The sequence below is a fragment of the Petaurus breviceps genome, unplaced genomic scaffold, assembly GCF_028583685.1.
Source record: "Petaurus breviceps papuanus isolate PSGF00001 unplaced genomic scaffold, PetGlider_PUasm1.0 90601, whole genome shotgun sequence".
In the NCBI taxonomy this organism is placed as follows: domain Eukaryota; kingdom Metazoa; phylum Chordata; class Mammalia; order Diprotodontia; family Petauridae; genus Petaurus; species Petaurus breviceps.
In genome coordinates, this window is record NW_027187282.1 from 2,272,423 (window position 1) to 2,285,698 (window position 13,276).

Below are 13,276 nucleotides of genomic sequence, written 5' to 3' on the forward strand. Positions count from 1 at the left end.
CTTTTTGGATTATGGACCTAAAAGTAGTGTTTCTGGGGCAAAGGGTTTGCAGTTTAATAGCTTTTTGGACATAGTTCAAAATTGCTTTCTTTCCATAATAGTCAGACTGGTTCACAACCCCACCAAAGTTCATTAGTGTACTTGTTTTCCCATATTCTCCCCAGCACTTGTCATTTTACTTTTCTGTTATCTTAATCATTTTTGATGGGTGTGAGATAGTCTTTCTTTAAGGAGCACTTTGTAATTGAATCTATGTGTCTTTTGCGTGCTTTGGTAGGTAGATTACCCAGATTATTTTTTGTATTTTTTAGTTATTTGGAAAGGGATTTCCCTTTCTATTATTGCATCTTGTGTTTTGTTGTTATTATATATAAATATTGTTGATTTTTGAAGGTTTGTGTAGCCTGCAACTCTGTTGAACCTATTAATCCTTTCAGTTAATATCTCTGCTAATTCCCAAGGATTTTCCAAGTATACCATCATATCACCAACCAGGGATATTTTTATCTCCTCTTTACCTATCTTTATTCCTGTTATTTCTTTCTCTTCTCTTCTTGTTATTGCTATCATTTCCAGAACTGTATCACATAATGATGGTGAGAGTCAGTATCATTTTTTCACTTGCCTATTTTTGGGAAAAGGTTCTACTGGATCTCCATTGAGCTTCTCATTTTACATAGATGCTTTTTATAAAGGTCCTTTTATGCCTATACTTTGTAGGGTTTGGGGCATCAAAGAGTGTTGTACTCTGAGGCTTTTTCTACATCTGTTGAGATAATCATGTGGTTTGGGATGTTTTGGTTTTTAATATAGTTAGTTATGTTGTTTCCCTAATGTTGAGCCTCGCATCCTTAGTATAAATATTACTTGATCATAATGAATGATTTCTGGTATATAGTGTTATAATGTGTTTGATAGGATTTTGTTTAAAATTTTTTATATTATCTGACAGTTTTCTGTGTTTTATCTTTCCCTGGTTTAGGTATTAGGACTATATATTTGTCTCACGGAAGATTTCTGGTAGGGTGCTTTCTCAGTTTTTAAGAATAATTTATTATGTATGGGTACTAGTTAATATTAAAATTTTGATAAAATGTTTCTCTTTACATTTTTTTTCCTTGTGTACTTTTTACAGAGAGTCTCTTACTAGTCTATCTGCTGTCACTATGTTGCTATTGTTGACCTTGGCTGCTGTATTTATTCATTCCTGCATTTCTGTTGTTCAAGAAGTAAATAATCTCTTCAGTTTTCATTTTCTTTTTAAAAATATTTTTAACATCCCTATATTATTGAACCTCCCATCTTTTTTCCTGTATTCAGGATTTGCCGGGTAGGTCACTGTAGGCTGCATCCTGAGCTCCATTACTCTTTGGAATCCATTTTTATTTCCTCTTACATTTTCTAGTGGGCACCAAATAGTCTTGCATTATTCAGTTTTCTTTCCTTTGTATTTTGAAGGTCTTTCTCTTGATGGCTTACGAAACTTCTTTCTGAATTGAATTGTTAAATTTAACCACACTATGTGTCTAGGAGTTTGCAGCCTTGGTTACCCCCCTTTCTGGGGACAATTTAGGAATTTCAAAAATTTTTAAATTGATGTTTCATTTTTTATGTTCAGAAGTTCTGGTCAATTCTGTACTGTTACTGTCTACATTATGCTGTTAAAGTCTTTTTGTCTTTTCTTGTTCTGAGAAACTTACGGTTTTTGGTTGTCTCTATGTTGTCCTTCACTACTGTGTGTTTGCATTCGAAATCCATTGTTTTCTTTTCTATTTCTTTGGTGAGGCTTGCTGTAGCAGATTTCATTTATCCTGTTTTGCCCATTATTTCTGCTGTGTAGGCCATAATCCTGCTCTCATAATTCTCAATTCTCTCTCTCTTTTTTGGGGGGGGGGGCTTTTTGGAGGGTAGAAGGCAAGGCAGTTGGGGTTAAGTGACTTGCCTAAGGTCACACAGCTAGTAAGTGTTAAGTGTCTGAGGCCGCATTTGAACTCAGGTCCTCCTGACTCCAGAGCTGGTACTCTATTCTCTGCGCCACTTAGCCACCCCTCAATTCCCTATTGAGCCACTCAGTAACTATCTTCTCCTCAAATTCCATAGGTCCTCTGTCTCATCAAATGTCAGATTGTTTTCCTTTATTTTGCAGTATTTATTCATCGATTTCAAACTCATTTACTACATCTCAAGGTCATATTTCTTCCTGTTTTTCCTGTTGATTTATCTACTTGTGTTCAAGGTCTTTGAATTTTCTTCTTCCTGAAATCTTTGATAATTTCAGTCTTTTTAAAATAAAAATAAGGGGGACACTTACTTCCCCCTGTCATTCATTTCTTGACTCCCTTTCCTCTGGTGATGGTTTCTTTGGGGGCTGGATTTCACAGTGTCTTCTTATGTCTTACTCTCCTCCTTTACCCTTTGATCTACCTACACTGGTCTGGCTCTTCCTACATTCAGATTTCATATTCAAAGTGTAGTCATTAATGAGTGTTAGGCACTTACAGGTGTCCATAACAAGCAGAGTTATGAATCTGATCAAGAGGCTTTTTAACTGAAAATCAAAGGAGAGGAAAAACTGCTTATGTGTTTCCACTAAATCAGATACCACTTAATTCTTTTCTCTGGAGTTTTTATTTCACTGTTCATCTCTTGCTTTCTCTCTTTTAAAGATTTTTGTAGTTTTCATGGAAAATCCATTTTTTTTCTTACAGTTTCTGCTTGTAGTTTTTATGGAGTTAGAATTATCCACTAAGATGGTCAAGAAGTGAGGGTCATGGGGCAGCCAGGTAGCACAGCAAGTAAGAGCACCGGCTCCAGTGTCAGGACAACCTGGAGATCGAATCCCAGTCTCAGACACTGAGCACCCACCCAGAAACACCTGGCCGTGTAACCTTGAGCAAGTTACTTAACCCCAATTGCTTTGGGGCGGCCAGGTGGCTCAGTGAGTAAGAGCACTGGCTCCAGTGTCAGGGTGACCTGGATCAAATCCGGGCTCAAATACTCAGCACCACACCCAGAAATAACTGGCTGTGTAACCTTGAGCAAAAGGTTATATATATATATATATATACTTAACCCCAATTGCTTTAAAAAAAAAAAAAGTGAGGATCATGGATGGTTTAGAGCAGTGGTGTCAGTGAAAAACTGGGTCACTAAACCTTTCATAAGGAGCCCTGGGGCCATGCATTGGCTTGGAAAACACTTATTAACATCATCTATGTGCTACTGTATTTTCATTTAGTTTGTTAGGTATGTCTCAAAGATATTTAATCTGGTTCCTGAGGTATTCACAACCGTTGTGTGTTTGCCTCTCTGGTTTAAACCAGTCCCCTCCAGCCTTTTTGCATACAGAAACTCTTTTTTAAAGTCAGCCAATTTTAACAGTGCCCATAATAGGGAAGGGAGGGAATCAGCATTTATTAGTTGCTTGCTATGTGCCAGGCACTGTACTGAGGGGCTGTACTATTAGCACCTCATTTAATCCCCACAACAACCCTTCAAGGTAGGTGATGTTATTATCCCCATTTTATAGCTGAGGAAAACTGAGACAGAGATTAAATACTTGTCCAGGTCACATAGTGAAGACATGTCTGAGGTCAAATTTGAACTCAGGTCTTTCTGACTTCAGGTCCAGCACTCTGTCCACTGTGCTACCAGAATATATATGCATGATAAGGCTTTTGTGAAGCTCCTAGGAACATCTATCTGCATATAAATTAGCAAATAAATATGTAAATAATACATGTCTAAACTAGACACATTTCTAATGTCAATACGAATTTTGTTTATGGAAGGATCCTGAGAGGAAATGGGCTATTAAAATATAACAGGGTGCCTGGAGGGCAGTCTGGGGATAATGACCCCTTTTAGTTATGTTTTAGGGCAGGAAGAAAAACAAATAATAAGGGCTGGCCTTATGTGTGGCTGATATAGATTTGAGAGAAAGCAGATGATGTAGGAGCACTAGATTAGGAGCCTGGGCATCTGCTACTACTATATGACCATAGATAAGTCATTTATCTTCTCAGCCTCAGTTTCTTCAGCTTTAAAATGGAGACAATAATACTCATCTGATAGGAAGGATAAAAAATATTCATGTCTTCATCACATGCAGTGTTGGCTAGCTTTAGTAGCAGCCTGGAATTTAAGACCATCATTTTAGCCTATTGATATTTTTGTGTTGAACTATTTGAATAAAAGAATCGAAAGAGTGGTGTGATAGAAGCAATATTCTCAATATCCTTGGGGATATTGGGGGCACCACAGGGCACAGAGAGTGCTGGACTTGGTGTCTAGAAGACCTGAGTTTAAATCCAGCCTCAAACACCAGCTGTGTGACCCTGGACAAGTCACTTCACCTTTTCCTGCCTCAATCTCCTCTGCTGTAGGCTGCTCAGTGTTCAGCATTTAGCATGATTCGGAGACATGAATAAGAAATGACCAGGCCATGTGGTTAGTTCAAGGAAGAATGATGAACTCCATTTATTGATTTTTTAGGACAAGGTTTTTATAGAGCAAGGAGACAAAGGAAGGGGACTCAAGTTTTCTAATCATTACCTAGTCTGTTGTATCCTGGAAGTAGCACAGCTTAGATAATTTGATAAGGATTCCTTCTCTAGGTGCCAGAGAGCCAGTTAACTTTTTTTTTTTTAAGCAATTGGGGTTAAGTAACTTGCTGAAGGTTACACAGCCAGGTGTTTCTGGGTGGGTGCTAAGTATCTGAGTCCAAATTTGATCCCAGGTCATCCTGACTCTGGGGATGGTTACTCCTTGTGCTTCCTGGCCGCTCCCAGTTAACTCTTTTCATATGCAGTCACATTACAAAGGATGCTTTTGAGAGCTGGCTTCAAGGGTGGAAACCAAAGCTGCATCATCAAGGACATCTGCATAGGAACTGACCACCTAAGAATTCAAATATTTTGGTTTTGAACAACTAAAGTTTTGGGGCAAAGCCTATTGGTCTCAGAACTCAAACACCATCCTTTTAAGTGTAACCCATATCAAGAGAACTCAGGAGCTAACTTAACAAAAAGTCACATCTCAAAGAGGTCTTTGATATTCGGGTCCACTCTCTTTGGGTAATTATCTGAGTCCTGGATCAGGTCTCTGGCTTCCCACACTCCTCACCTTTAAAATTGTTCTCATTGTTCCTTCATTCTGGAACTAAACCAATGACACCAGGAGGTGATGTCTTGACTTGTGAATAAATTGGATTTAAGTGAGGCAGAGCTGGTACAGCTCTCACTCCCAGCCTCACTCCTCCAGGCTCATGGGAGTCCAGTGGCAAGACATAGGTCAGGACGACTGGCCATGGCCCCCACCTTTAAAATGGGGATCATGAATAACACCTTCCTCTCAGGCTTGTTGTGAGGATCAAATGAAATCATATTTGTAAAGTGCTTTGCAAACCTTAAAGTGCTGTTGAAATGCTAGCTATGATTATTAGCTAACCCTTCCCCCACCCCCATACAAGTTAGACTAGTTTTTCTTTGAATGGTGTTAAGAAATACCCCAAGACTTGGTTGGCTCAGGAATAAAGGTGTTTAGCCACTGACCTGGATCACTTGCTCATCACTTGTGTACAAAGCATTCATGAGGAGTCCCAGGTGTTGTCTTGAGGAACCCCAGGTGTTGTCATGAGGAGCTTCAGGTGTTTTCTGTGACGATTGGCTGGTGGATCACAGTGAGTCATTTAGGCAAGGGAGCTTCCTTCCCAGCTGAATAAATTTGAGGGGTCTTCAGTGCTTCAGTTCTTTTTGAATGTCATTCTCTGGCTAGAAGTAAATTTCTTGTTCTTATTGAAAATGGCATTGGTACCTCCCAAGAACCCTTCACTGAAAGTGTTCTGAGGGAGGTTGTATGGTCATCTTTCAGGTTTCAGAAGAATAAGCTCTTTGAAGAATGTGGTCTTTCTCTCCCCAGTGCCTGATAGATGTTAAACTATGGCTGATTTATTGATTGATTCAATAATCAAGTAGGAATTAAAGGAGAAGACCACCTATGCTTTTTTCTATCTCTAATACTTTTTTAGGTTATTCTGACAGTCAGGTTGTTAGTTGGTCATTTCAGTTGTGTCTGACTCTTTATGGCCCCATTTAGGGTTTTCTCAGCAAAGATACTGGTTTGCTATTTCCTTTTCCAGCTCGTTTTACAGATGAGGAAACTGAGGCAAACAGGGTGAAGTGACTTGCTTGGGGTTACACAGCTAGGAAGGGTCTGAGCCACATTTGAACTCAGGGAGATGAGTCTTCCTGACTCTAGTCCTGGCACTATATCCACTGAACCACCTAGCTACCCCTCATAGTCAAGTGAATAGATATTTATTAAGCATCTGCTATATGTGCCCACCACTTGCTAAGCACAGGGAATACAAAGACAGGCAGAAAGTATTGCCTGCCCTCAAGAAGCTTACAGTCTAACGGGGAAGACAACATGCAAACAGCAAATGTATATACTGAGTAAATGGGAGATTGCCAACAGAGGGAAGGATCTGGAAAGAGTTCTTGAAGAAGATGGGATTTTAGCTGGGATTTGAAGGAAGCCAGGAAAGTCAGGAGGCAGAGAAGGGCTGGGAGAGAATTCCAGGCAGGGGGGGAAGGCCAGTAGAAAACGCTCCACTTCAGGAGGTCTCCTGTGGAGTCCCTTATGAAAGGAGCTGCTGGCCTCTGAATGACAGAGCGTTTTGTATTTGATCCAGGAGGTAATAGGGTGCCACTGGAGTTTGGAGTCTGGGAATGTCGCAGTCAGACCTATATTTAAAAAAATCAGTTTGGTGTCTGAGTGGAGGGTGGAAAGGTAAGGGAAGGGAAAGGAGTACACATTTATATAGTGCCCATTTATATGCCAGGTATTGTATTAAGTCACTGGTGGGGAACTTTTCAGTCTCAAGGCCACATGTGGACTGCTAGGTCCTTGGGTGCCTCCTTTTGACTGAGTCCAAGTTTTACAGAACAAATCCTTTCATTAAGGGAATTTGTTTTTTTGAAGTTTGGATTCAGTCAAAGGGCGTTACTTGAGGACCTAGAGGGCCACCCGAGGCCTTGAAGTTGAAGGTTCCCCACCATTTCTATTAAGTGCTTTACTAACATCTCATTTGATCCTCACAACAACCCTATGGGATAGGTGCTATTATCCCTGTTTTACAATTGAAGAAACTGAGGCAGACAGTGGTGAAGTTACTTGCCCAGGGTTCCAAAGCTAGTAAGTGTAAGAAGACCAAGTAGAACTCATTCTCTGTTTTGGTTTGGTTGTTGTCTTTTGTATTTGAAGAGGACCAAAAGGACATCAGTGTGTTAGAGTCAAGGTACAATGTGTCGGACTGTGGCTGATCAGACCAGTGGTAGGGTGGATGGCTCTACCACAGGTCAGGCACAAACAGTCTGTGTGAACATTTGGGTTGGAGATGACTCTAGATTTGTGTAGCTCATGTTTCCTTTGCTATTACAATGCCACTTTTCTCATAGAGTGCCATACCTTCTTTGATGCAGGCATGCCGGGCTGGGTGGTCTTGTGCTGGTGTCTCCCATGTCTCATAATCAGTTCCAAAGTTCTTCAGAGTCCTTGAGAATGTCCTTGTCTCACTTCTTCTGACCACCATGTGAGCACTTGCTTACCTTCTTCACTTTGTGTGAGTTCTCCTTAAGATAGGCTTTCATGCAAGTGTACATTTGGCATTTGAACAGCATGGCCAGCCCATCCAAGTTGCAGTTTGCTGGCAGTTCTGCTCAAGAAGGGACCTCAGTGTCCAGCACCTTATCCTGCCAGGTGATCTTCAGAATCTTCCTAAGACAATTCAAATGGAAGCTATTCAGTTTCCTGGCATGGCACTGGTAGACTGTCCAGGTTTCACAGACATAGAACAGTGAGATCCACTAGCTGGAGAGCTTGGAATTCGGAAGACTCATCTTCATGAATTCAGATACCTACTAGCTGTTTGACCCTGGGCAAGTCACTTAACCCTGTTTGACTCAGTTCCTCATCTATAAAATGAGCTGGAGAAGGACATGGCAAACCACTACAGTATGTCTGCCAAGAAACCCTCAAATGAGGTCACAAAGAGTCAGACATGATTAAAACACCCAAACAACACAGCAGCTCTGTAGACCTTCAATTTGGTAGGCAGCCTAGTACCTCTTCTTTCCTATATTTTCCTTCGGAGCCTCCCAAACACTGAGCTAGCTCTGACAGTGCATGTGTCAACCTCGTCATCTATGTGGACCTCCCTAGAAAGTACCCTGACAAGGTAAGTGAACTTATCCACAGGATTCAGAATTTCTCCATTTGCTGTAAGCAATGGTTCCCCCTATGGATTTTATGACGCTGGCTGATAGAGAACCTCTGTTTTCTTGGTGTTAATTGTTAGGCCAAAATTACCACAAGTGGCAGAGAATTGATCCATAATCTGTGTTGCTTTTCAGCCTCAGAGGCTGCATACAGTGTACAGTCATCTGTGAACAAAAAGTCATGCACCAACTCTCTCCACTTTAGTCTTGGCTTGTAGCCTTTTCAAGTTAAATAATTTACCATCAGTACAGTAGCTGACCTTAATGCTGTTTTCATCTTGATGCTGCCTTTGTTGAAGGCATCCAACAACATTATTGAAAACATCATGCTAAAAGAAGCATGGGAGCAAGCATATAGTCACTCCATTGGTGACTGGGGAAAGCGAGAGAACATTGTAGATAATCCCGGGGGGCTGGCATACAATAGTGACTAACTTCTCCAGGCAAGCAAATATTGCCATGCTCTTCTATGAACCTGGTCAGATTGACGAACATTGTATACAGACTTGTGTTCTGCTCCTGGCATTTCTCCTGGAGTTATCAGGCAGCAGACCACCATATTGACCGTTTCTTGACCCTTTCTGAGGCCACACTGGCTCTTGGGTAGAGGACCATCTTCCAGGTGAAGGATCAGTCTGTTAAGAAGGACCCTGGCAAAAATCTTGCCAGTAATGATTAAGAGAGAGAAACCCCTGTGATTGTCACAGGACAATCTATTTCTTTTTCCTTTATAGAGATGTTCATTGGAGGCATCCTTGAACCTCCTGAGGGATAACCTCCTCTTCACCATATAACCCAGATGATTTCAGCAGTTTTTGTATGAGTAGTGGACCTCACCACCACCACCACCTTGTAAATCTCTGTTGGAATAGAATCAGCACCAGGCGATTTGCCACAGGAGAGGAACCTAATATTAAAAACCTCTTCTTCAGTTGGAGGCTCAGCTAGAGAGGGTTAGACTTCAACCTGAGTTATACAGTCAATGGCCTCAGCATTGGTTGATGATGGTCAGTTGAGAACACTATGGAAGTGTTCAGCTGATCTCTCCAGGATCATGTCCTCATCACTGATCAGTGTGGCTCCATCAGCACTGAGTAGTTGAGATGCACCATAGGTCTTTGGCCCACAAATAGCCTTCAGGGCATCATAAAAATGCTTTGGGTTGTTGCTATCAGCATAAAACTGAATTTCACCACTCTTTTTACTGAACCAAGAATCCTGCATCTCTCTTAAGCTTTACTTACACTTTACTTTTGATGGAGTTAAATGCTGTCTTCTTAGAGACAGATGAACTATCCTAGCCTGATTCCTTGTCTTAGAGGTTTGTATCTGTCGGTATGGTGAAGTGGTACAATGCTCATCTAATTAGATGTTCACTAAGTACTTTTTGATAACAAAAAATTCTGGTGGAAGAACTGTTCTGTCTCACTTCTGTTTTCTTTTGTTAGATTGAAAGCATGGCTATCCTTTTCGCAGTTGTTGCCAGAGGCACAACCATCCTTGCCAAACATGCTTGGTGTGGCGGAAACTTCCTGGAGGTGACAGAGCAGATTCTGGCTAAAATACCCTCTGAAAATAACAAACTCACTTATTCACATGGAAAGTGAGTCTTGCTTGGTAATGATGGAAGGGTGGGGAAAGGGAGTTTCATAACTACAACTAGAACAACACTAGAAAACAGACTTTTGAGTTAGCTGCCAGTAACCTGATTTTTATTTAGTTTGCCAACTAATTTTATCACAGGTCATTTCTGTGCTTGAACTGTATTGAGAAGATCCATGACAACTGATGGCTGGAGACACAGAATCATCCCTTGGATAAGGAGGGAGGGCAAGAAAAGTTTAGAGTAAAATGGAAGAGATTCAACCTATTTTCACACCAAAAAACTGACTGTACATAATTTTTCAGATACATAAGTTCAAATTTAGTATTTTAGGGAGAACCATATAGTAAGAGTAAGTTGCATTTATTTGCAGTAAATCTTCAGGCAGCAGACATACAGTGGCCTAGGCCCAAAGCCTTTGCCTTGGTAGACCCTGCCAGGCCTTATCCTCTACTTACCTGCCCTTCAGGAACCCTAAACCATGATGAGGCATTGAAGAGTGTTGTCAGTAGGGGGTCTGAAATAGTCCATGCTTTACATATTCTCTAGCATAGAGAAAGACTGTTTTTTAACATTAATGGTATTTTTTCTTTGTCTCTGCAGTTATCTATTTCACTACATCTGCCAAGACAGGATCGTGTATCTTTGTATCACAGATGATGTAAGTACCTTGGAAATACATTGTTGCTAATAACCCACTTGCTTTTTCTAGTACTGTCACATTGTATTTTGGTATATAAGTATAAGGGAACACGGTGCAGAGAATAACCTAAACTAGCTACAAAAGTAACTGAAACTCATCTAGCCCAAATTCTGTGATTTGAAATTTGTCTTCTGAATGTGTCTCTGGATGTTTCAGAGACAAATGACAACAAAACGAGCTGATGTCAAAGTTTCTGTATTTTTTTTAAACTCAGCTTGATCTGTGACCTAGGGTTCAGAATAGTTGAGTGATGGCTTGTAAGGCCTCTTCCTACAGATTCTTAAATCTCAAAAAGGAAATTCTGTTTTCTTTACTAGACTGTCCTAAAGCAGGAAAGTGTTAGAAAGATTTCCAACAGAGCTTTTAAACTAAAATCAGGATTTTATTTAATCCTTAGTTAATTAAAAAATTAAATTAATCTTTAAAAAAATTAAAGTAATCTGAAGGCTCCATTCCCCAATGAATATGGTTAATGGGATATAGTTTTATAATAATTGTGATTTTCTCCCTCCTCTCCTTGTAGTTGTGATCACTCAAGTTATTCCTTGAGACTGCCAAGGGATGAAGATAGAAACATGTTAGGTAGCTATGAAAAACTGTCTTGAGATGATCGTTTTCCCTGGATAATTGAGACTTGACCATATTTATATTTAATCAGATCAGTCATCAATCAAATTCTGAGCCTGCCCCCCCACCCCATTCCATTTCCTAGCTTCTACTGAGATAAGATTGAGCCCTGGGATTGTAGTAACAAGAACTGTAGAGTACTAGATCAGCTAGAGGGATAGTTCAGAGCCCTAGACTCTGCCAGGTGAGTTTGGCAAGGCATTTCTTTAATATGGGAACACTTTCCAGATGCAGGGTGCTATGGGACATGATCATTGCCTTCTAGTTGCTTAAGTTGTTATAAGGCAGCTAGAGAATCCATTCCCCCCCCCAATATTCTCAGTGATTGCTTTCTGCTTTACTTTAAAAGAAAGAAAAAGACCTTATGACTGTTATGGGGAAGTTATAGATGAGAGTTTAAGATGTGCAGATCCTGAAGTTGGGATTTAGCTTTTTACTGTTTATAAACTTTTAAGTAACTTCTTGCTAATGTGAGGTGGGAGATTGAAAGAAAGAATATATGTGATTGAGTGGACTGTAGGATTGTAGCCCTGTGTTTGGTCCAGTCATCTCAGGTCTTCCACTGGTCAGTAATAAGAGAGACTTGCTAAGAGTGTACCTGGCAAGGACACTCCCAGAAAGCCAGCTTCCCAGTCCACGCCCTCTTTACCACGTGTGTTATCTTTTCTGTTTTTCCCTTTGCTGATCATGTCCTTGGTGCCAGGTGTGACTTTGGCTATGGAGCAGGCTGAAGTATCTGCTATTGAGCAGCCTGCTGTCTTTACAGGTGTGGCACTGTCTTTTCAGGATTTTGAACGTTCCCGAGCCTTCAGTTTTCTGAATGAAATCAAGAAGAGGTTTCAAACTACTTATGGTTCCAGAGCACAAACAGCCCTACCCTATGCCATGAACAGTGAGTTCTCCAGTGTTCTGGCTGCACAACTGGTAAGCTCTTTTTCAGCATCACATAGTTCTCTTTGCAATTTCTGCCACTTTTAAATATTTTCCCTCAACACCTACTGAATAACTAGTTCTAATTCATCTCATAGGTGGGAGCTTGACTTCCCTGCTTCCCTTATATAGTAAACTCCTGATTCTTCAGAATAGAGGGGACCCCGAAAGCAGCAGAGGTTAGAATCTCTGGCTCTTCTGTCTCCCATCACCCGGCCTTAGCACTCCAGGCTCCTGTTGGTATTCTCAGTCATGCACATTGCTAGCAGTTGTCTCAGCCTGAGGTTAGTACTCTTACTCTTAGCAGTTTTCCAGTTGTCAGGGTGCACACACACACAAAAGACTGGTGCTCTTTATTCTTATTGGCAGGACAGGCTCGACCATATTCACTGTGTAGTGAATTCCTCCTCCTTCCCAGCCAGGCCCCTTCCTGCTTTTCTTACACCTACTTTATGACCCCATTACCCTGGCCTCCTTGCTATTCCCTGAATCAGAAATTCTGTCGTTTCTCTTTTCTGTGTCTTTTCACTGGCTGTCCTCCATCCTGGGCTGCGGTCCTTCCTGGCCTTAGCCTCCTAGCTTCCTTCAGGTGTCTGCCAAAATCCCGCCTTCTCCTGGAAGCCTTTTCTGCTTTCCCTGAGTTGCTGGTGCCTTCCCTCTTAGACTGCCTCCAATTGGAATTTCCCCTGTCTATATCTTTGTATGTGCCTTTCTTTGTATCTCCAGTGCTTGGCCTGGTACCTGGCACAGAGTAGATACTCAGCAAATGCTCATTGCCTCCACAAGTTTCTGGCAGGCTTATTCAGTGTTTGCCAGAGCCATTGAAGTGAGCACTGAAGGAAGCACTAGGAGCTTTTCCAGGGAAGCCCTGGTGGGACAGCTTCAGTACATCTTGCTGGAACTGCTGCTCCTCTGGTTTGCATTCTTGCACCTGAGACCTTCTCAACACCAGCCACTCACCTGGGACTATCTCATTTTTGCATTTCAGAGGAAGCATTAGAGCAGGTATGTGGACACATGGCTGAGGTCAGGGAGCTGTCACAAGAGCCCCATAATGTGAGACATGTGAGGGATGAATCAGTTAGAACTGTTGCCCTTACACAATGCACCCCCCCCCCCCATTTTCCCCCGCCC

At 41.3% G+C, this 13,276-nt stretch overlaps 1 protein-coding gene across 3 annotated transcripts in view; it reads left to right on the plus strand.

Moving 5' to 3' along the window:
* The window catches only part of VAMP7 (vesicle associated membrane protein 7), a 427,850-nt gene that overhangs the window by 359,948 nt on the left and 54,626 nt on the right, over nucleotides 1–13,276 (plus strand). For all 3 annotated transcript variants that reach the window (XM_069063730.1, XM_069063729.1, XM_069063728.1), the window contains 3 exons: nucleotides 9,728–9,882; nucleotides 10,486–10,543; nucleotides 11,999–12,136. In XM_069063730.1, coding sequence (XP_068919831.1) covers nucleotides 9,737–9,882; nucleotides 10,486–10,543; nucleotides 11,999–12,136 — 342 coding nt within the window. In that variant the 5' untranslated portion in view covers nucleotides 9,728–9,736. The remainder of the gene's footprint in view (nucleotides 1–9,727; nucleotides 9,883–10,485; nucleotides 10,544–11,998; nucleotides 12,137–13,276) is intronic.